Source organism: Phyllostomus hastatus, unplaced genomic scaffold (genome assembly GCF_019186645.2).
Source record: "Phyllostomus hastatus isolate PE091 unplaced genomic scaffold, TTU_PhHast_1.1 phas_contig_17, whole genome shotgun sequence".
Lineage (NCBI taxonomy): Eukaryota > Metazoa > Chordata > Mammalia > Chiroptera > Phyllostomidae > Phyllostomus > Phyllostomus hastatus.
Window position 1 is genome coordinate 18,701,705 of NW_025333664.1, and position 20,131 is coordinate 18,721,835.

The 20,131-nt window shown below is 42.8% G+C and overlaps 1 protein-coding gene across 1 annotated transcript in view; it reads left to right on the top strand.

Annotated features, from left to right (window-relative positions):
- Positions 1 to 1,372: 1,372 nt before the first annotated feature.
- Positions 1,373 to 20,131, top strand: part of EDEM2 (ER degradation enhancing alpha-mannosidase like protein 2) — a 29,853-nt gene continuing 11,094 nt past the window's right edge. The window contains exons 1-6 of the mRNA XM_045833651.1: positions 1,373 to 1,563; positions 1,780 to 1,890; positions 3,727 to 3,766; positions 6,971 to 7,076; positions 10,857 to 10,982; positions 18,281 to 18,492. Of these exons, the coding sequence (XP_045689607.1) occupies positions 1,457 to 1,563; positions 1,780 to 1,890; positions 3,727 to 3,766; positions 6,971 to 7,076; positions 10,857 to 10,982; positions 18,281 to 18,492 (702 nt within the window). The 5' untranslated portion in view covers positions 1,373 to 1,456. The remainder of the gene's footprint in view (positions 1,564 to 1,779; positions 1,891 to 3,726; positions 3,767 to 6,970; positions 7,077 to 10,856; positions 10,983 to 18,280; positions 18,493 to 20,131) is intronic.

Sequence of the window (20,131 nt, forward strand, 5' to 3'; positions counted from 1 at the left end):
AGGGGCTGGGGAAAAGCAGAGCATGGTCCCTGGAGGCAGCTGTGAAGGGTCCTTCTTCTGGGGGGTTTTATCGGGAGTTCTCAGGGAAGGATTTCATCAATATTCATCATATTCTCATCGATATTCTCAATAGAATATTCATCAGCTTACTCCATTGGGCCCCTCAGGGCCACAGTCTCCACTAATTGGTGGGCACCAAGGGGTCATTAGTCATTGAAGCTGGTCTGGAGGTCCACCATTGTGCCTGGTTTTGCTACTTTTGGGGGCCTGGAGCAGAAACTCAGCTGAGGCCTAGATATCTTTTCCAGGGCTTAATGTTTAAGGGAGTGGACATGCAAGGGCTTGTAGTTTTGAGGTTGCTAGGCACCCGGGGCTCTCTGTCAGGTGACACTTTGTACCTGGAGTATCTGCTCCTACTCTGTTCATGCCTAACTGCCTATTACACTTGCATCATAGAAAGCTAGAGTTAAACGATCTCAGAGGTCCATTTGTTCAGACTCTTCATTTTATAAATGAGGAAGCTGAGTCTGGAGGAGGGGCAATTTCCAGGGTCATATTTAGAAGCTTTAAGTGGACTTGAAGTTGGAATTGAAGTCCAGGTCTCATTTCAAATCCAGGCTTGATTTTATTGTATATCACACTGCCCAAAGTTGTGGGTGTCGCTGTGGCCTAAAATGCTGACCAAACTCTTGGAACTTGCAAGAAGGAAAATGGACAAATGTGCTCCAAACCTTTTTAAAGCTACAGTGTCCCAGGGTTTTCATTCTCACCTGGGATATTCTACAGGGCTACAGCCACTGGTGTGGGCCAGGGGATTAGGACAGGGAAGCTCTGTACTAGGATGGAGACTGAAGAGACCCGGAGGATGTAACCACATCCCAAATGAGAGGATAGGAAGGTCAAGAATTCATGAATTTCTAGAACTGACAGGATTTCTGGAAATCTCGAGAGTGGCAGCTTTGGACAAATAAATGCTAGTAAGTTATACCTTAATCAGCAGGGAACTGGTTTGGGGAACTCAGTATGCCTGATAATAGTAAAGGGTGAACATTCTTCATCCATCTTTATATATAAATATTTCCACTAGTCAAATATTTAGTCCCTACTTTCACCCTTAACAAAGTGGTTTTAAAAAATGTATTCAAGTACGCCATACAGTTTTAATACACAACTGCTCAATCAATGCTGTTACTAAGACATTAATTACTTATACCAGCTGTACTCGTCACTGTCTTTAAGACACGTGGACCTCCGCTCCAGACTATGTATCCCAAGATGCTCTGTGCCCGGGATTCGCCACCGGTTCCATTCTGGGTCCTGTAGTTCGGAAGTGAGTGACGGACTCATCAGCGCGCAGGCGCAGTGACGCGGGTGCCCGGAAGAGCCTCCTGGCTCTCAGGATGAACGGCTGGCGGTAGCTGCTGCGGCAGCGGCAGTGCTGACAGACACGAACTCTATGCCTTTCCGGCTGCTCGTGCCGCTCGGCCTCCTGTGCCTGCTACTGCCCCTACACCATGGTGCGCCGGGCCCCGAAGGCACCGCGCCCGACCCCGCCCACTACAGGTGAAGGGGTCTGGCTCCCCGCCCTGGCATATTTGGGGAATGGAAAGCGCAGACCGGGTCCTTTCCCTTTAGCTCCACCCCAGGACCCCTACCCTCACTTGCTCGGACTCCTGGCAGAATCAGGGGGTGATATCCACTTTCCGCCTATTTCTTGTTCTTCCCCCTGCCTGATTTCATTTTCTGTCCCCCTGCCTTATTTCTCGTACCCCGCACCAGGCAGCGAGTCAAGGCCATGTTCTACCACGCCTACGACAGCTACCTGGAGAATGCATTTCCCTACGACGAGCTGCGACCTCTCACCTGTGACGGGCACGACACCTGGGGCAGGTAGTGCGAGCGGAGGAACGAGGGGCAGGCCGGGGTCTGGCCTTCCGCTCCTAGGTGGGTGGGCCTTCTGGGGCTGCTGGCTTCTTGGGTTAGTTACCGGATCGGGAAAAGTTCCTCCCTCACCAGGGTGAGGCCCCGTTCCCCCCAATTCAGGCCAGCACCACTCGGATCCCCCCAGCCCCCTGGATGTTTGGATCTCGAAGTGGTGGGCTGAACCTCTGGGCTCCAACCAGGAGGCACAGCTGTGGGGACTTGGGCAAATCTCCCGAATTGTAGAATATGATGGAAAGTCTTCAGGAAGTGAAAAGACCCAATCCCTTCAGTTTATAAGTGGAGAAACAAGCCCAGAAGGGGATGTAACTCTCCCAAACATGAAATATCAGAGTCTATGTTGTTAACGAAACTGAAACACACGTGTCCCCCCCCCCCCCCATGATCCTTGCATCACTGACTGCTTCTGGAGATCTCAGCCCCAAATGTCACCTCAGCCTCAGCTTCCCTAACCACCCACCCCTGCCAGGCAGGTCACTCTCACAAATCACAGTGTTTTTCTTCTTAGAACTTCTCCCTCTCTGATACTATCATTTTCACTTGTCCACTAGTTTGTCTTTCTTGCACTGGAATAAAAATCTGTGAGTGGTGGAATTCTCTGTCTTGTTCCTTGCTGAGTGAAGAAATCATTGCATTCAACTGAAGCTGACACTGATTAAACACTGTGCGAAGCATTTTACCTGTATCATCTCATTTACTTCTCTTAACACTCCTAGGAGTTATTTAAGTGCTGTTATCTCTGTTTTACAAATGAGTATGCTAAGGACTGGACAAGTTAAGTAAACTCAACAAAATTTGTGCTGCTGGTTTTGTTTTTTGTTTTTAGTTGAAAGAAGTAATAGAAGCAAATGGCAAATTCAAGCAGTTTAAGATCACATAAGTAAAGTAAATACCTCCCGTTCCCTAATACTCGGACCACTGTGCACTTTCTTGTGTCTTTTAGAAATAGTTTTGGTTAATACCATTATGTTGTCACCTTTTAAAGTTAAAAGCATAACTTACATATAATAAAATACACCCATTTTCAGTGTATAGTAACCCATTTTAAGTGTATAGTAACCATTATCAACAGATAGAACTTTTCTGATGTTCTGATATCACAGTCAAGAGTATATAGAACACCCTAAAAAGTTCCCTTGTGCCCCTTTATAATTAATTCCTCCACCACCACCCGCCCAAACAACCACTAACCTGCTTTCTGTCTGTCTCTTTTTGAAAATGCAGATAGAAACATACTACACTGCCTATTCTGTCCCTTGTCTTTTTCACTTAACAATATAATTTGAGTGTCTTAACATTAGCTGACAGAAGTCATTTTTTAAGAACTCAATAAAAGTCTTTGACAACTTCATAACTGTGCATTGTTTGAATGTACTACAATTAATCACTTTTCAATTGATGTACATTTGGGTTATTTCTAGCTTTTTGCTGTTCTAAACAATACTACTATGAGCACTCTCAAGCATATAGTTCTGTGCACTGTGAGATAAGTCTCTAGATGTGGAAAAGCCTTGATCCTTAGATGCAATCTCATACTGCCTCCCGATGGCGGAGAAGAATGCCAGGTGATACAGTTGAACTTAATCAGTCCACTATCCCAGGTGCATTAAATGGGTCAGAGGTTCCTGGAAATTTTCAATATGGCTTCTCTGTTGTGACTGGCAGTGGGATAGGCAGAGGTATTGCTGTGCCTCATGTATTCGTTTGTTGGGTACTGATCTGGGGCAGACTTAATATGTGGTTTGATTTTCTTACTAAGCAGCTGGGATTTCTATTCTTTTACAGTTTTTCTCTGACTCTAATTGATGCTCTGGACACCTTGCTGGTAAGTGTCTTATCTGTTCCTTTTCTTGGCAGCTTGACTGTTGGTGAAAAATGAATTCTTCACCTAGGTCTTTTATTTTCATCTCATGATTCTGAAGCTTCAGGTTCTCATTGCCCAGCTAGATAGAGGAAATTCACGAAGAACCCCAAACTTATTCAGGTTCAGTTATTCAGCAACTCTGTGTAGAAGACCTGTTATGAACACAGAACAAGGATAGCTTGTAGAACTCTAGTCAGAGTGAGGGACCCAGAGACTTTGATGCCCTCCTTGTTTGCAGGGGCTTGCATTCTAATGGGAAAGTTCAGTGATAAAAACAAAGCAGTAATTAGTGTGTCGTGTATGTGCTCAGCACTTTACATGTATTATTTTGTTGAATCCTTCCAACAACCCCATCTTAACCACTGTGACATCTAATGCTTAGAGAGATAAGATGACTTGCCTAGTGTACATAGCTATGAAATGGCCTTGAAGAAGCCACAAGAGAGGATGTAATCTCTTCCCTCGATTTCACTATTGCTGGTTCTTGTCAACCCTTCTCATTTTTATATACTAATAGTATTTACATGATGGTGATCACCTTGTAGATATAAATTAGCTTTTTTATCCTTCATGCTAATTTGTATGTATTTGCCCATTCATCAAATATATTTTTTAAAGATTTTATTTGTTTACTTTTAGAGAAAGGGGAAGGGAGAAAGAGGAGAGAAACATCCATTGGTTGCCTCTGCCCCCAACTTGGGACCTGGCCTGCAGCCCAGGCATGTACCCTGACTGGGTATTGAACTGGCAACCTTTTGGTTCACAGGCTAGCACTCAATCCACTGAGCCACACCAGCCAGGGCTCATTCATCAAATATTTTATTCAAGGCTAACTGTATGCCAAGCATAGTACGACGCTCTGGAGTTACAGCAGTGAGTTTCAACAGACATTCCCTGCTTTCCTGAAGTTTATGATTTTAGTAAGAGAGATAAAGGAATGTGTAATTACAAGTCGAGGTGAGTGCACTGTGGGAAAGGAACATAGTTCTTTCAGTGGTTATAACTAGAATAAGTTGAGCTACACTGAGGAGGACACAGAGGACTTCCTCAAGGTAATGAAATGACACTTAAATTGGTATCTGAAGGAGAGGCAAATGTTGACTAGGAAAGTGAGGGAGGAAAGAGTGTTCCAGGCAGAGGAAACGGCATGCGCAAAGGCCTTATGGCACGCGAGACTATGGCAAGTGGAGTGAATTAAAGGAAGGCCAGTATGTACGGGATGTGGGGAAGGAAAAGGGAGAAGCAGATGGGACTGGGGGGGATTGATGGAGGCCAGATGATGTTTGTTATGGTAAGGATTTTGAACTTTAATTTGAAAAAATGGAAAGCCACTGAACTCTCTTAAGTAGAGGGCAGGAAATGATGAAATTTCTGTTTTGAGCAGATCACTAGCTTCAACGTGGAGAAAGACTCATGTAACCATTCAACAAACACTCCTTGTGTAATCCCTTCATGAGCCACGTGCGGCACTCTGGGAGAATGCAGGAATGAGTGAGGCTTCTGTCCAAAGATTCTCTTAATGAGGAAAGAAATAGATCCCCTAAGAATTGTGTGGATGAACTTCCTGGAGTCTTTTAAAGGAAGAAGAGGTTAATTTCAGCTGGAAAAATCAAAGGTTTCCTAGAGCAGGTGATATTTAGACTACCAAAGATAAGTAGGATTTGGAAATAGGAGGACGTAGCTGGGAGTGGTTTCTGGCAGAGGAAACAGCATGTCTGAAGGCAAGAAACTGGGGAGTTGGGTAGAGTTTTCCTGTGTGGATGAAGATAGGCTAGATGAAGATGAATCATGAGAGACTTGGTCAGAAAGGTCGCTTGGTTCAAATCATAGAGGGCCTTGAACACTGAGATAAGGATTGTTTGGGTTGCAAGTGACAGAGATGCAATTCCAACTGGTTAGACAAGAAGGAAATTTACTGAGTCAAATAACAAAAGTCCAGGTAATGGCTGGCTTCAGACCCAGCTGGATCTTGACATGAAAACAGTGTCTTCAGGAATCTGTTTCTCCATCTCTTATCTCTGCCTTCTTCATTGGCTTTGTTCTCAGGCTCTCTTTATGTTGGCAGGGTAGCCAACAGTAGGTCCAGACTTACATTGCGCTCATTTAGTAATGTGTGTGGGGGAAAGGATAGGTCCTTTTGCATTAATTGCAGGAACTAAGTCTCATTGATTTGGCTTGGGTCACATGTTTATTCTTGAACCAATCACTTGGCCAAGATGCAGTAAGTACATTATCTGGTTCAGGTCAAGTGCCTATTTGTGCAGCTGAGGGGATTGAGGCAGCCTTTCCCAAACTATAAGAGTAACTGTGGAAGAAGGGTGATTCCTCAAGGGGAAATTGAGATGCTCTTATCAGAAGAAAAGGTATCAGGATTGCATTGGGTGATGGTTTAAACAGAGAGGGTTTAATTTTTCTCAAGTAATAAATAGTTTGGAGGTAATGTCTAACATTGGGTCAACTGTGCCATCAGAGACCCAGGCTCTTTGTATCTTTCCATTCTACCATTAGTGTGTTGACTTTCATTCTCATGCTTTGTACCTCGTGGTCTAAGATGGCTGCCACAGCGCCAGAAATCTAGTCTGTTTTCAAGGCAGAAAGACAAGAATAGTAAAAGCCACACTAGCTGTGTCTGCCCTTTTTTGCTGGGGAAAAAGAAGCTTTCCCAGACGTGCCCCCAGTAGACTTCTCAAGGCTCAGAATGGACTGGGTAACACAATCACCTCTAGCAGCAAAGTAGGCTTCTGGCTTCTATGTTGGGAGGCTACAGGGGTACAGAAGATTGGGAGTCAGTGGTGGGCCAACAGACCCACAGTATTTTCCACAAGGATGAATGTAAAGAGGTTAAAAACAACATAATTATTGTAAGTAGCAAACTAAGAATTCTTTAATGTGGTATGCAGTCTGTATTGTTTTTGTACAGGTTTATATTATTTATATGAATACTCTTGAATTGGTACCCAAGAATTTTTCTAACCAGTCTCTTGATCTTAGGTCTGTATGAATTTCAGTTCTCATTGTTTTCTTCACCTGTCACCAGTCCTAGAACAGAAACTGCAGGTCTTAAGTTGAATAAGTGAGGGCTACACCAGTGTGGGATTCAATCCAACATTTTCGATGCCTTCAAGACTGAGATGGCCTCACTGTCATGTGTCTCTTCCCTCCCAGATTTTGGGGAATGTCTCAGAATTCCAAAGAGTAGTTGAAGTGCTCCAGGACAACTTGGACTTTGATATCGATGTGAACGCCTCTGTGTTTGAGACCAACATCCGAGGTAAGGGTTGCCTTCTATGGCCTTTGGAAAAGAGAGCGTGGAGTTTTTGCCTCTGTATAAACCAGGACGTGGTAAATTGGCTCTTAAGGGCTGACCCTGCCAAGGCACTCAGCCCAAACCAGTGATGTCAGCTCTCCTTCCCTCCTGGAGGGTAGAGAGGGAAGATCTCAGGATCCCTCACTGGTTTCAGACATGAGCAGGGATGGAAAAGATGGGAAAGAAACATGCCAGAATTACTCACATATTTGACATATATTTGGTGCTCAGCACACAGCCATTAATGAGAAAGAGGTGATCCTCCTCGCCTTGGAGTTTATCGTACAGGAAGCGCTACCCATTAGAACTTTCTGCAATGATGGAAGTTTCATAGCTATGTTGTCTGGTATGGTAGCCATGAGCCACATGTGGCTATTGAATATTTGAAATGTGTCTGCTGCGCTGAAGAAGAACTGAATCTGTAACATCATTTAATTTTAATGAATTTAAATTTCAGTAGTGACATGTGGTTAATGACGGCCGTGTTACACAGTGCAAGTCTCGAGTACTAAGCTCCCAAACCTGGGGATCCATCAGCACCACCTGTGACCTTTTAAAAAGTTCACCTGTCTTGGCTCCTCCTTAAACCAACAAACTGTGACCTCTGGGTTGGGCCCTAGAGTCAATATTTTTAGCCAATTTCCAATGACTCTTACAGAGCTAGCCCAGCCCTTATTTTCAGTGAGCCTGTGGACCGCCAGTGGTTCAACAGCTGCACCTCCGGATGGCAGAGTTACGTTCTCCCCCCTTATTTTGCTTATCTTTATTTGTATTTTATAGAAATGTGATAAATACAACCTTTTAAAAGATGATGCTGCAGAGAGACAGCGTGGTATACCACCCCAATTCAGGGATCAGACCCGAGTGTGAGGTCACACTCCTCTCTGTGTCCCACAGCTTCTGAGCCCAGTCTGTCACCTGGAAATACGGCTGTTTGTACCCCTTTGTCTCAGATGTGAATGCAATTATACCAGCTTTCTTTTGGTTGGCATTTGCCCCATATACATTTTCCTACCCGTTTACTTTCAGTCTTTCTGTATTTTTATGATTCTCTATGTCTTTTGTAAGTTGCATATTTTGTTTATCTATTCTGACAATCTCTTAACTGAAATGTTTAATCCATTTACATTTACAATAATTACTGGCATGTTTACATTCATTTCTGTGATTCTTTTTTGTGCTATTTGCCCCATTATCTCTGTTCTTTTTCTCTCTCCTCTTTTGTGCCTTCTTTAGACTGATTCCCCCCTCATTTTATTTTCCTTTTATTAATTTAGATATTATGCATAATATCTAGGTTTTTAAATAGTTTTCCTAGAACATTTAACAAACATAACAAAACGTAAAGTTAATGAAGATCTTCATTCTCCTCCTGAATAGTACAGAACCTGACTCTGAGGGTGTCCTGACCCATAGGCTGTGGAAATTCTTTGAAGCCCTCCCTTCATTACTGTTGTCCCATACAGGTGACGTTTAGACGTCCCATACAGGTGATGTATCTGTTTAGCACTTTTCTGACCGTCTGTTCTGTAGGGTCTGAGACCTTACCTCTGTGACCCCTTTCCTTCTATCCGAAGTACTTCTTTGAGAACAGCCTTTCATCCAGGTGTGTTCTTGGCAAACTTGCTCAGCTTTCATTTGTATAAAAATGTCTATCTCGCTGCATTTGTTTCGCCTTTGGGGGGTCATGTTTTTGTAGGGCGAATGGTTCCAGATTGAGTTATTCTCTGCTAGCACATTGAAGAAATTTTTCTGTTGTCTTCTGGTTTCATTGTCATTGTTAAGTAATCTGCCAATCTAATTTATGTCTTTGTAGATAATCAGTTGTATTTACCTTGGCAACTCCCTCTTTTAAACAATTTTTTGTTATGGGAGTTTTCAAATACACGTAAAAGTAGAGGAAATAGTATAATGAACCAGATGTGCTCATCACTGGGCTTTAGCAGTTGTTCTTACACGGGCTCTGACTGCTGTGAGATCTTTTTTCTTCCTTCGGCGTTCTGCAGTTTTACTGTGAGATGTATAAATGTTTCTTTTTATTATCTCGCTTGGGGTTCCTGGATCTGAGAACTGGTGTCATTCAGGAGTTTTAAAAAGTTTGTAACTATTTTCTCCTCAAGTGCTGCCTTTCCCCCATTTCCTCCCTCTTCCCCTTTTAGAACTCCAGCCAGATATGTATTATACCTTTTTGCCCCAAGTCCCTTCTGTGTTTGTTACAAGTCATCTTATCTCTTGGTTGCATTTCGGATAATTTTTGTGAGTTCTGTGTTCAAGTGCACTAATTCTTCAGATATATCCTATCTGCTGTTAAGCCTATCTGTAATTTTAAATGTCAGTTATATATTTTTTTACTTTTAGAAATTCTATTTAGTTCTTTTATAAGTAGGCTTGGTCATTTTTATAATTTCTAGCTACTTGCTCATATGTTCCAAACTTTCTTTTATCTCTTTAAATATAAAGAGCGTGGCAAAAGTAGGTTTGCAGCTATTTGTATAGAAAATAATACAATAATTAATAGCTAATAATACAAGAATAAAGTCTGTTTTGCGTACTCACAACTGTAACCCTACTTTTGCCCCCCTCTGTATCACATGTAATAATTTTGTATCATGTGTCTGGTAATTGCAGTATCTGAAGTGTTGTTAAGTCTTGTTCTAGTGTCATTTCTGCTGGCTCTTACTCATAATGCTTTGTTTCTTCCTTTGTATGTTTTGTGATTTATGTAGTTTTAAATGTATACTCATTCCCTAGACCTCCCCCTGCACCTGTGGGATTCTTTGAGGCCTGGGTTGACGGTGGGTTCTTCCTGATACAGTTTTTCTTCACTTCTGCCATGTGGCTGGAGGTACTATCTTCCAAAAACCACTTTTTGCTAAATTTTTAAAGTTTTCTAGACAACCCAGTTGGTGTGAATTCAGGCTTAGTGAATAAACTTAGCGAGTACCGACTGTAGTTACTAATTCTTAGGGGAGATTTTTTTTCCCCTTTATTTGGCATCAAGATTTGAGGAATGAAATGTTTTCCTTACTGTACCCTATGGAAGGTGTGTCAGGCTTATTTCTAATTTGTTCTTATACAGCATGTACTTCTTTCATATGCCATCATTATGCATGGGGGTCTTTTATGACACTCCCTGCTTTGGGTAGTTCTTGTCTTTGTTTCTTATTTCCACTCTGCCAGAGGAGGGGACAGACTGCAGCTTAAGGTCACCATCTTTGGTCAGTGAGAGGGTCTGTATGGTATCTATTTAGCCATATTTCCAGATACAGAACCTTTGTTTATAAGTCCTGAATATTATGTGATAAATTGATAAAGTGAAGGTAAAAACTACTCTGCCCACCGTTCTCCCCACTCCAGGTCTTGGTAGGGGTTGGGAGGTGGAGTGACCAAGTGGAGGCAGACAGACCTGGCTCTACCACCTACCAGGATACCCAGGGAAAGTCCCTTTGCTTCTCTGAACCTCAGTATCTTCATCTAAACAGGAGACAATAGTGCTTAGTGTTTGGTAGACAGTAGGGACTTAAAAACAAACAAAAAAAGATAGCCATTGTTTTTGTGACCCACCGAGAGAACACAAGTTTGTAAACTTAACACTATTTGAATATGGGGAATTAAGGGATTCTTCTCACTAGATGGCTCTAGCCCCTTCCCAGTGAGCCACCAGTGAGAGTGTTTAGTTTTAGTTTGCACAGGGGAAACACTGGTCCCTGGGTTTCTGACACTTGCTTTTTGTTCCATCTGCAGTGGTAGGAGGACTTCTGTCTGCTCACCTGCTGTCAAAGAAGGCTGGGGTGGAAGTGGAGGCCGGATGGCCCTGCTCTGGACCTCTCCTGAGGCTGGCTGAGGAGGCAGCCCGAAAACTCCTCCCAGGTAAGACCCACACTGCGATGGAGGGAGAGGAAGTTCAGTAGGTCCTGCTTCCCTTGCTGGAAATGAGGGTGGCAATACTGGATGTTGAACCCTTATCAGATGTATCATTGGCAAATATGTTTTTCCATTCAATGCGCTGTCTTTTCATTTTGTTAATTTTTTTTTTTGGCTGTGCAGAAAACTTTTTAGTTTGATATAGTCCCATTTGTTTGTTTTTCTTTCTTTTGTTTCCCTTGCCCAGAGATATATCAGAAAAAATAATTCTATGAGAAATGTCTGAGATGTTACTGCCTATGTTTTCTTCTAGGATTTTTATGGTTTTGAGCCTAACCTTGAAGCCTTTAATCCATTTTGAGTTTATTCTTGTGTGTGGTATAAGAAAGTGGTCTAGTCTGATTTTTCTGCACGTATGTGTCCATTTTTTCCACCACCATTTATTCATTAGACTATCTTTACCCTGTTGTATGTTCTTGCCTTTTTTGTCAAATATTAATACACCATAAAGGTGTGGGTTGATTTCTGGGCTTTCTATTCTGTTCCATTGATCTATATATCTGTTTTATGCTGTTTTGATCACTGTGGCTTATAGTATATAGTTTGATATCAGGTAGCATGATTCCTCCAGCTTTATTCTTTCTCAAGATTGCTGTCTTGAGGGTCTTTTGTGGTTTCACATAAATTTTTGGAATATTTGTTCTAGTTCAGTGAAATACACCATTGGTATCTTGATGCGAATTTCATGGAATCTATGATTGCTTTGGGTAGCATGAACATTTTTAAAAAAAATTTATTCATTTATTTTTAGAGAGAGGGTAAGGGAGGGAGAAAGAGAAGGAGAAAAACATCAATGTGTAATTGCCTCTCACACACCCCCTACTGGGGACCTGGCCCGAAATTCAGGCATGTGCCCTGATTGGGAATCGAACCGGCAACCCTTTGGTTCACCCATGCCCAATCCACTGAGCCACACCAGCCAGGGTGCATGAACATTTTAATGATGTTAATTCTTCTTATCCATGAACATGGTATATGCTTCCACTTATTTGTACCTTCTTTAGTTTCTTTCTTCTGTGTCTTATAATTTTCTGAGTACAGGTCTTTTACATCCTTAGTTAAATTTATTCCTAGGTATATTTTTGATGCAATTGTAAGTGAGATTGTTTTCTTAGTTTTCTTTTCTGATAGTTCATTATTAGTGTGTAAAAATGCAACTGATTTCTGGATATTTATGTTGTATCCTGCTACTTTACTGAAGTCATTTATCAGTTCTAGTGGTTTTTGGTGGGATCTTTAGGATTCTCTATATACAGTATCATGTCATCTGCAAATAATACTTTTTCCTTTCCAATTTGGATGCCTTTTATTTCTTCTTCTTGTCTGATTGCTGTGGCTAGGACTTCTACTACTATATTGGTAAAAGTGAACATCTCTGTCTTGTTCCTGACCTTAAGAGAAATACTTTTAGTTTTTTCCCATTAAGTATGATGTTGTTTGTGGGTTTGTCATATATGGCCTTTATTACATTGAGGTGTGTTTCCTATATTCCCACTTTGCTTAGAGTTTTTATCATACATGGGTGCTATATTTTATCAAGTGCTTTTTCTGTATCCACTGATATTGATGTATGGTTTTTATCCTTCGTTTTGTTTATGTGGTATATTGTGCTTATTGATTTGTGGATATTGTACCAGCCTTGCATCCCCAGAATAAATCCCACTTGATCATGGTGTATGACCTTTTTAATGTATTACTGGATCTGGTTTGCTAATATTTTGTTGAGGATTTTAGCATCTATGTTCATCAGGGATATTGGCCTGTAATTTCCTTCTTTGTAGTGTCTTTATCTGGTTTTGGAATTAGGATAATACTGACCTTATTAAATGAGCCTGGGAGTCTTCCCTCCTCTTGAATTTTTTGCAATAGTTTGAGAAGGATAGGTGTTAGTTCTTATTTGAATGTTTGGTAAAATTTACTTGTGAAGCCATCCGGTCCAGGATTTTTGTTTGTTGGGAGGTTTTTTATTACTGCTTCAATTTCATTGGTTGTAATCTGTCTATTCAGATTTCTGATTCTTCCTGATTCAGTTTTGACAGATTGTATGTTTCTAGGAATTTATCCATTTTGTCCAGATTATCCAACTTATTGGCATATAGTTGTTCATAATATTTTCTTACAATCCTTTGTGTTTCTTTGGTGTCAGTTGTTACTTTTCCTCTTTCACTTCTGATTTTATGTATTTGGGCCCTCTCTCTTTTTTTGTTGATGAGTCTCATTAAAGGTTCATCAGTCTTGTTCTCTTTTCAAAGAACCAGCTCTTGGTTTCATTGATCTTCTATATTGTTTTGTTCACTGTATTTCATTTATTATCTTTCTTCAATTCATTTTGGGCTTTGTTTGTTTTCTTTTTCAAGTTCCTTTAAGTGTGTAAAGCTAGATTATTTATTTGAGGTTTTTCTTGTTTTCCTTTTTGTTAAATTTTAATAATTTATTCAATCCAAGATATTTCAAAATGTTGTTATTTTAACATTTAATCAGTATAAAAATTGTTAATGGGATTTTTTTTATACTAGGTCTTTAAATTGTGGTATGTAAGTTACATTTACAGCACATCCTGATTTGGATGTTAGATTTTCATCAGAAATAGTGAATGTTTATTTATTTATTTATTTAGTATTTTATATTCTTTGAATGTTTATTTAGATTTTATAAAATGTACAGTTGAAAAAGTAAATTCACATACCCCAGTTCTGTATGTGAATCAAACATATTTCAGTTACTTTCCAGTAACTGAACCAAGTTTCAATTTTGTTTTAGTTTTAGAATATATTTTAAATTATATTTTATTGATTATACAGTTATAGTTGTCCTGATTTTTCTCCCCTTGTCCCCCTCCACCAAGCACCACCCCCCCATTCCCTCAGGCAGTCCCCACACATTTGTTATGTCCATGGGTCATGCATATAAATTCTTTGGCTACTCCCTTTCCTATACTGTACTTTATATCCCTGTGGCTATTCTGGAACTACCTATTTGTACTTCTTTTTTTTTAAGTATATTTTATTGATTATGCTATTACAGTTGTCCTAACTTTTCTGCATTTTTCCCCCTCTGCCTGGTACCCATGTTCCCTTCAGTGACCCTCACCCTTAGTTCATGTCCATGGGCCATGCATGTAAGTGTTTCGGCTTCTCCATTTCCTCTCTCCCTGTCTATTTTGTACCTACCCAGTTATGCTTCTAAATCCCTACACATTTTGCTCATTCTCTCCCTTACCTCCCCCCCCCCGCCCCCGCCCGGAGCTGATAACCCTCCAAATGATCTCCATATCTATGGTTCTGTTCCTGTTCTAGTTGTTTGCTTAGTTTTTGTTTTTGCTTTTTAGGTTCAGTTGTTGATAATTGTGAGTTTGTTGTCATTTCAATGTTCATAGTTTTAATCTTCTTTTTCTTAGGTCCTTTTAACATTTCATATAATAAGGGCTTGATGATGATGGACTCCTTTAGTTTTATCTCGTCTGGGAAGCACTTTACCTGCCCTTCCATTCTAAATTATAGCATTGCTGGATAGGGTAATCTTGGATATAGGTCCTTGCCTTCATGACTTTGAATACGTCTTGCCAGTCCCTTCTTGCCTGCAAAGTTTCTTTTAAGAAATCAGCTGATAGTCTTATGGGAACTCCTTTGTAGGTAACCCTTTGCCTTTCTCTTGCTGCTTTTAAGTCTCTATTTTTAACCTTTGGCATTTTAATTATGATGTGTTTTGGTGTGGTCCTCTTTGGGTCCAACTTGTTTTGGACTCTGTGCTCCTGGACTTGTATGTCTATTTCCTTTGCCAAATTAGGGAAGTTTTCCTTCATTATTTTTTCAAATAAGTTTTCAGTTTCTTGCTTTTCCTTCTGGCACCCCTATGATTGCCCTTTTGGAGACATCCCAGAGTCTTCTTAAACTCTCCTCATTTTTTTGAATTCTCGTTTCTTCATTTTGTTCTGGTTGAATGTTTATATCTTCCTTATGTTCCAAATCGTTGATTTGAATCCCAGCTTCCATCCCTTCGCTGTTGGTTTCCTGTGGATTTTTTTATTTCTCATAATGTAGCCTTCATTTCTTTCATTATGCTTTTCCCATATTCATTGAGATCTCTGAGCATTCTGATCACCACTGTTTTAAACTCTGAGTCTGATAGGTTGGCTATCCCCACATCACCTAGTTCTTTTCCTGGGGTTCTGTTCAGTTCCTTCATTTGGGCCACATTTCTTTGTCTCCCCATTTGGCAGCCTCCCTGTGTCTGCGTACTAGGTAGAGCTTCTTTGACGTCCTGTCTTAGTACACCCATTAAGTTGTACGGGGCGGAGACTTGGGCATTTGCCAGGGCAGGCCGCCTGCTTTACCACTTTGTTGTTCCATGGGAAGTAGGGGAAGGGTTGAAGAGGGGACAGTGCTGCTGCTGGCTGACTTCTGGGGGCTCGCCTGGCACTCACCTTATTTCCACTTGGTTCACCCACTTCCCATATGTGACTGGTGTCTTTTCAGCTGCTGCCCTGGTTGTGGTTGGCAGAGTGGGTGGGTTTGCAAATGTTCTGGACTCTTCTGAGAAACTAGAAGTTTATTCTGCCTCCCCAACCCCCACTGGTTTTTACAGCCAGAAGTTATGAGGCTTTATTTTTCCTGGTGCTGGCACCTTGGGCTGTGTGGTCTGGACTGGGCCTGGGGTCATTTGCGTGCAAGGTGCCCTCCTGACTTTTGTCCATCACACATGAATGTGGGACTGTCCATTCCACTGGCTGCCGCTGCCACCTCGCCACTGCTGGCTCGCCGCCACCACACCACATCCTCTGTGCCCCGGCTCCCCATCTCCACCCCTCATACCTACCTGTCTGGATGAATATAGCTTCTTTAAATCCTTGTTTGTTGGACTTCCGTACAGTTCAGTCTTCTGGCAGTCCTGGGTGTTTTTCATTTCGAAATTCATAGTAATTCTTCTTATGGTTGTGCAAGACGGCAACGCATGTCTACCTACGCCTCCATCTTGACCGGGAGTCTGTCTTATTTGTTGAGATAGGCCTGTAATACTATAAATTTCCCCTTGAGACTGCTTTTGCTGTGTCCCATTGAGTCTGAGTTTCGTCTTCTCATTTTCGTTTAGTTCAAGGTATCTTTTGATTTCTTTCTTAATCTCATTGTTAACTCATTCATTGCTTAGTAACATTTGGTTTGGGGGAGGCATTGAACAGGGTCAGAAAGGGGAAAGTGCTTGGAGAACCTCAAATGTCATCGAAATGAGAGGTGCTTGTTTTTAGCTAAGCCGAGTGCAGGGCTGCAGGCCAAGCCTCAGTCTGTTTGTCTGGTGTGGCAGCAGCTGGCCTTGACAGCATCGGCTGGACACTCTGTTCTCTTCGGGGTGTGGCGGAGGCCGAGGGCCGTTCACACCCAGACACATCATGCTGTGCTTTCCACCAGCCTCTTGGCCGCCTCACTTCTCCCTTTCACACAGTCCTTGCCTGTCGTGGTGGGGGGAGGACTGAGGAGAGGGAGTGAGCTGGGCTCAGGTCTCCCTCATGGCTCCCGGCCCGAGTGTCTCCTTACAGACATGATGTCCAGTGCGATCCATCCCCAGAGGAAACTCTGCTTGGCTGCTCCCTTCTTCTTTTGGTGCCATTTAAGAAACTTTTGTCCTGAGAAATGTCCATATTAAAACGTGCATATTGGAGCCAGCACCAGTGTATCTACCGTTTAGGTCAAGAAATAGAATGTGTTCATTCCCTCTCTTATGAATACTGCCTAACTTTTCGGAAATACTCCTTTGAGCCCTTCTGGGTTGTGGCTCTCATTCTCCTTGCTTGCCCCTCACGCCTGCCAGATAGCAAGCTTCTTATCTACAGCCAAGTTGCTGAACCTCGTAGCCCTTGGAGGTTTTGATGAGTTTGTTCACAGTTTGGTGACGCACAGGCTGCTGTGGGTAGTTTGACCTTTTGGCCTGGAGAGGAAATGTCTGCCTGTCTCATTCCTTGCCTTGAATCGGAAAGTAGTGGGGAGGGGTGGGCAGAGCATTGGGCTTGTGGGGAGAGGGGAAGGGAGTGGGGACATGGCAGGCATTCCCATCCCAGCTCTGTGTGGCTTTCTCTGTGTGACCTTTGAGTCACTTCCTTGCAAGCACAACTTTTCCTACCTATGAACTGAGGTTGGACCATCTCAGCGGTTTAGTGGTTGATGTCTATTTTTAAAAAATATAATAATTTAGGCCCTAAGCTCTTTATTTAAAGATGGAATATCAAACTGGGTCCTGTGTTTAGGTCTGCAGATATGTTTCATTTGGTCAAAATGGGGTTTAAAAAAGTATATGGGAGGAATCAGAAGACACAAACTTTTAGTTACAAGATAAATAAGAATTGGGGATGTGCCCTGGCTGTGTGCCCTGGCTGTATAGCTCAGTGGACTAAGTGCGGGCCTGCGAACCAAAGGGTCGCTGGTTGTATTCCCAGTCAGGCACATGCCTGGGTTGCAGACCAGGTCCCCTGTAGGGGGTGCATGAGAGGTAACCACACATTGATGTGTTTCTCCCTCTCTTTCTCCTTCCCTCCCTCTCTCTCTGAAAATAAATAAAAATCTAAAAAAATAAAAAAAAGAATTGGGGTGTAACATACAACAGGACAACAATAGTTAACACTGTGGTATGATGTGTTTGTAAATTGCTAAGAGAGTAGATCCTAAAAGTTCTCAACGAGGAAAAAAACTTTTTTCTTTTTGTATCTGTATGAGATGATGGAGGGTAACAAAATTGATTGTGGTAATGATTTCACAATATATGTAAGTCAAGTTATGCTGTATGTCAATTTTATCTCAGTAAAACTGAAATAAAAAATTAAAAGCATACGAGTGGCTTCTAAGGGGGCTTGCTCTTCAGGGTGCCACAAGCCCCATCACTCCCCGCAGTCAAACCCTGCCTGCTTCACACTGAGTCGCCTGCCTGGCCTCTGAAGGCAACATGTGAAATAGGTAAAGGTAGAGCTGCTGTGTCCGCAGGAGCATGTGTGGCATGTGACATCCTAGAGAGCAGCCCTCTGCTTTCCTCGGCATCGTGGGCAAGAGCCCGAGGGTCCTGGGGAGCAGCATTTGACAGGGGCCGGCTTCCATGGCCACTGAGAGCCCTCCAGTGACATCTGTCCTTCTCTGGCCGAGTCTCTAGTAGATGGCCCAGGAGATAAAGAGGAAGTGCTGGCCAAGGCAGCAGGCTTTGGGCCGGTATCCAGCCATCCCTAGCTCCCTGCTCCTGTCCAGGGTCATAATTTTGTGATCGTTCAGCCTTTCAGACCCCCACTGGCATGCCATATGGAACGGTGAACCTGCTTCATGGCGTGAACCCGGGAGAGACCCCTGTCACCTGTACGGCAGGGATCGGGACCTTCATTGTGGAATTCGCCACCCTGAGCAGCCTCACTGGTGACCCCGTGTTCGAAGACGTGGCCAGAGTGGCCCTGATGCGTCTCTGGGAGAGCCGGTCAGACATCGGGCTGGTAGGTTGGCTGCACCCTTCCCGTCAGAGTCAAGTTGGCTACCTTGGCCCCTGTTTATGAGGCTCAGGGCTCTGAGCAACAAGTTGCAGTGCAGCCAAAGGCAACTGAGGATGACCTCAGGAGTGGTCCAGGACTTAGGCTCATGGCACTGGAAACAGACCAAGCGTCCACTTCATGTTTTGGCACAGGTGCAGAGAGCATGAGAGGAGAACATCCTTTGGTAGGGAAAAGGGACTATGTTAAGCTTTGACTTCTTGAATTTCTCTGATTGCTGGGGAGTGGGTCATGTGCTTCATGCCCCTAACTTATTTGGTGACCTCAGATCGTCAGCCCACCTGGCCCTCATTTTCACTGTCTATCTTTGCTTGTAAAACTGTGTTTCTTAGAACACTGGTTCTGGGAGATGATGAATGGTTATTCCATGAAAAAGCAATTCCCAGTCAATTAAATTGGGGGAATACTATATATAGTATCTTTTTTGGGGGAAGCAGGGGGAAGTCGTGATGAACATCAGCAGGCTAAAGGTGTTAAATCCTATGGCAAATAAATTTATTCAGCTTTGCTTAACTCAACATTTCCCAAACTTATTTGACCCCAGAGCTTCCCCTTCCTAATACCTGTTAACTCGTGGCAACTTAACACACTTGGGCCAGTTGATTTCAAAGGTCAGTTTCACTCCTAAACTGGATAATCTAGTAAAACAGTAATTTAACCAAAGCTGTGCAGGAAATAGCATTAGATTTAGTCAGAGCATGTTTTGAGCTGAGGCCTTGCTACATAGAAACTGTGTGACCCTGAGCAAGTTGCTCAACCTCTCGGATCCTCGGTTGCTTCAGTAGTGATGATGATGTATTAATACCTCTTTTGCTGAGTCATTGACTTATAAAGACTGTTAACTGAAGGTGATTCAGATGGAGGCACATTTTATGCAAAGTCTAATTCTAAGCTTGAAAGTGAAACTCTTATGAGGAATCCTTGAAAATCCCTTAAGAACATGCCCCTCTGGAAACCTATAGTCACTCTGTTATTAAGTCCAACACAGGCAGTTTTTTCTCGAGCCCTGGGGCCCTCGTGGACCCTGTGGGTGCCTTGCCCGTGTCCTCTCAGCCCTTACCACTTTCGTGCACACTGGCTTGGCTTCTGACCACCATCACCCGTGTTTCTTTGCTTATCAGCTTTTTCTCGTGTCTGGATCCTGCTCTTTTCCTTCGACTGGAAGTATCAGGACTTAATGCTAGCCCTGGAGCAGTTCCCAGTCAGTGAGTACTGATGGGAATTTGCGGGTAATCTCCCCAGGTCTCTGTCCCTCGGCTGAAATCACGCAGAGGCGCGTGCTCTGCGTGGACTGCCAGAGCTGCCCCTTGGCATCGCGCTCCAGTTCCCATGGTGGTAACTTGCCCGATGGCACGCCTTCTGAGGGCTGCCTCACTTTCCTGCCTGCCTTTCTTCTTCCTCTGCTGGTATTTCCAGGAACTCACTTTCAAAATCAACTACTTGCCCCCTTCCCTGCTGAGGACCTGCTCCTGGGAGGACCCAAACTCACACAGCACAGTTCGCAGTTTCTTTGAGTAACAGATGAAGTTATCAGCTTCCATCAGGATCTAAGTTATTATGGACAACACATCTCTTCGTTTAATTG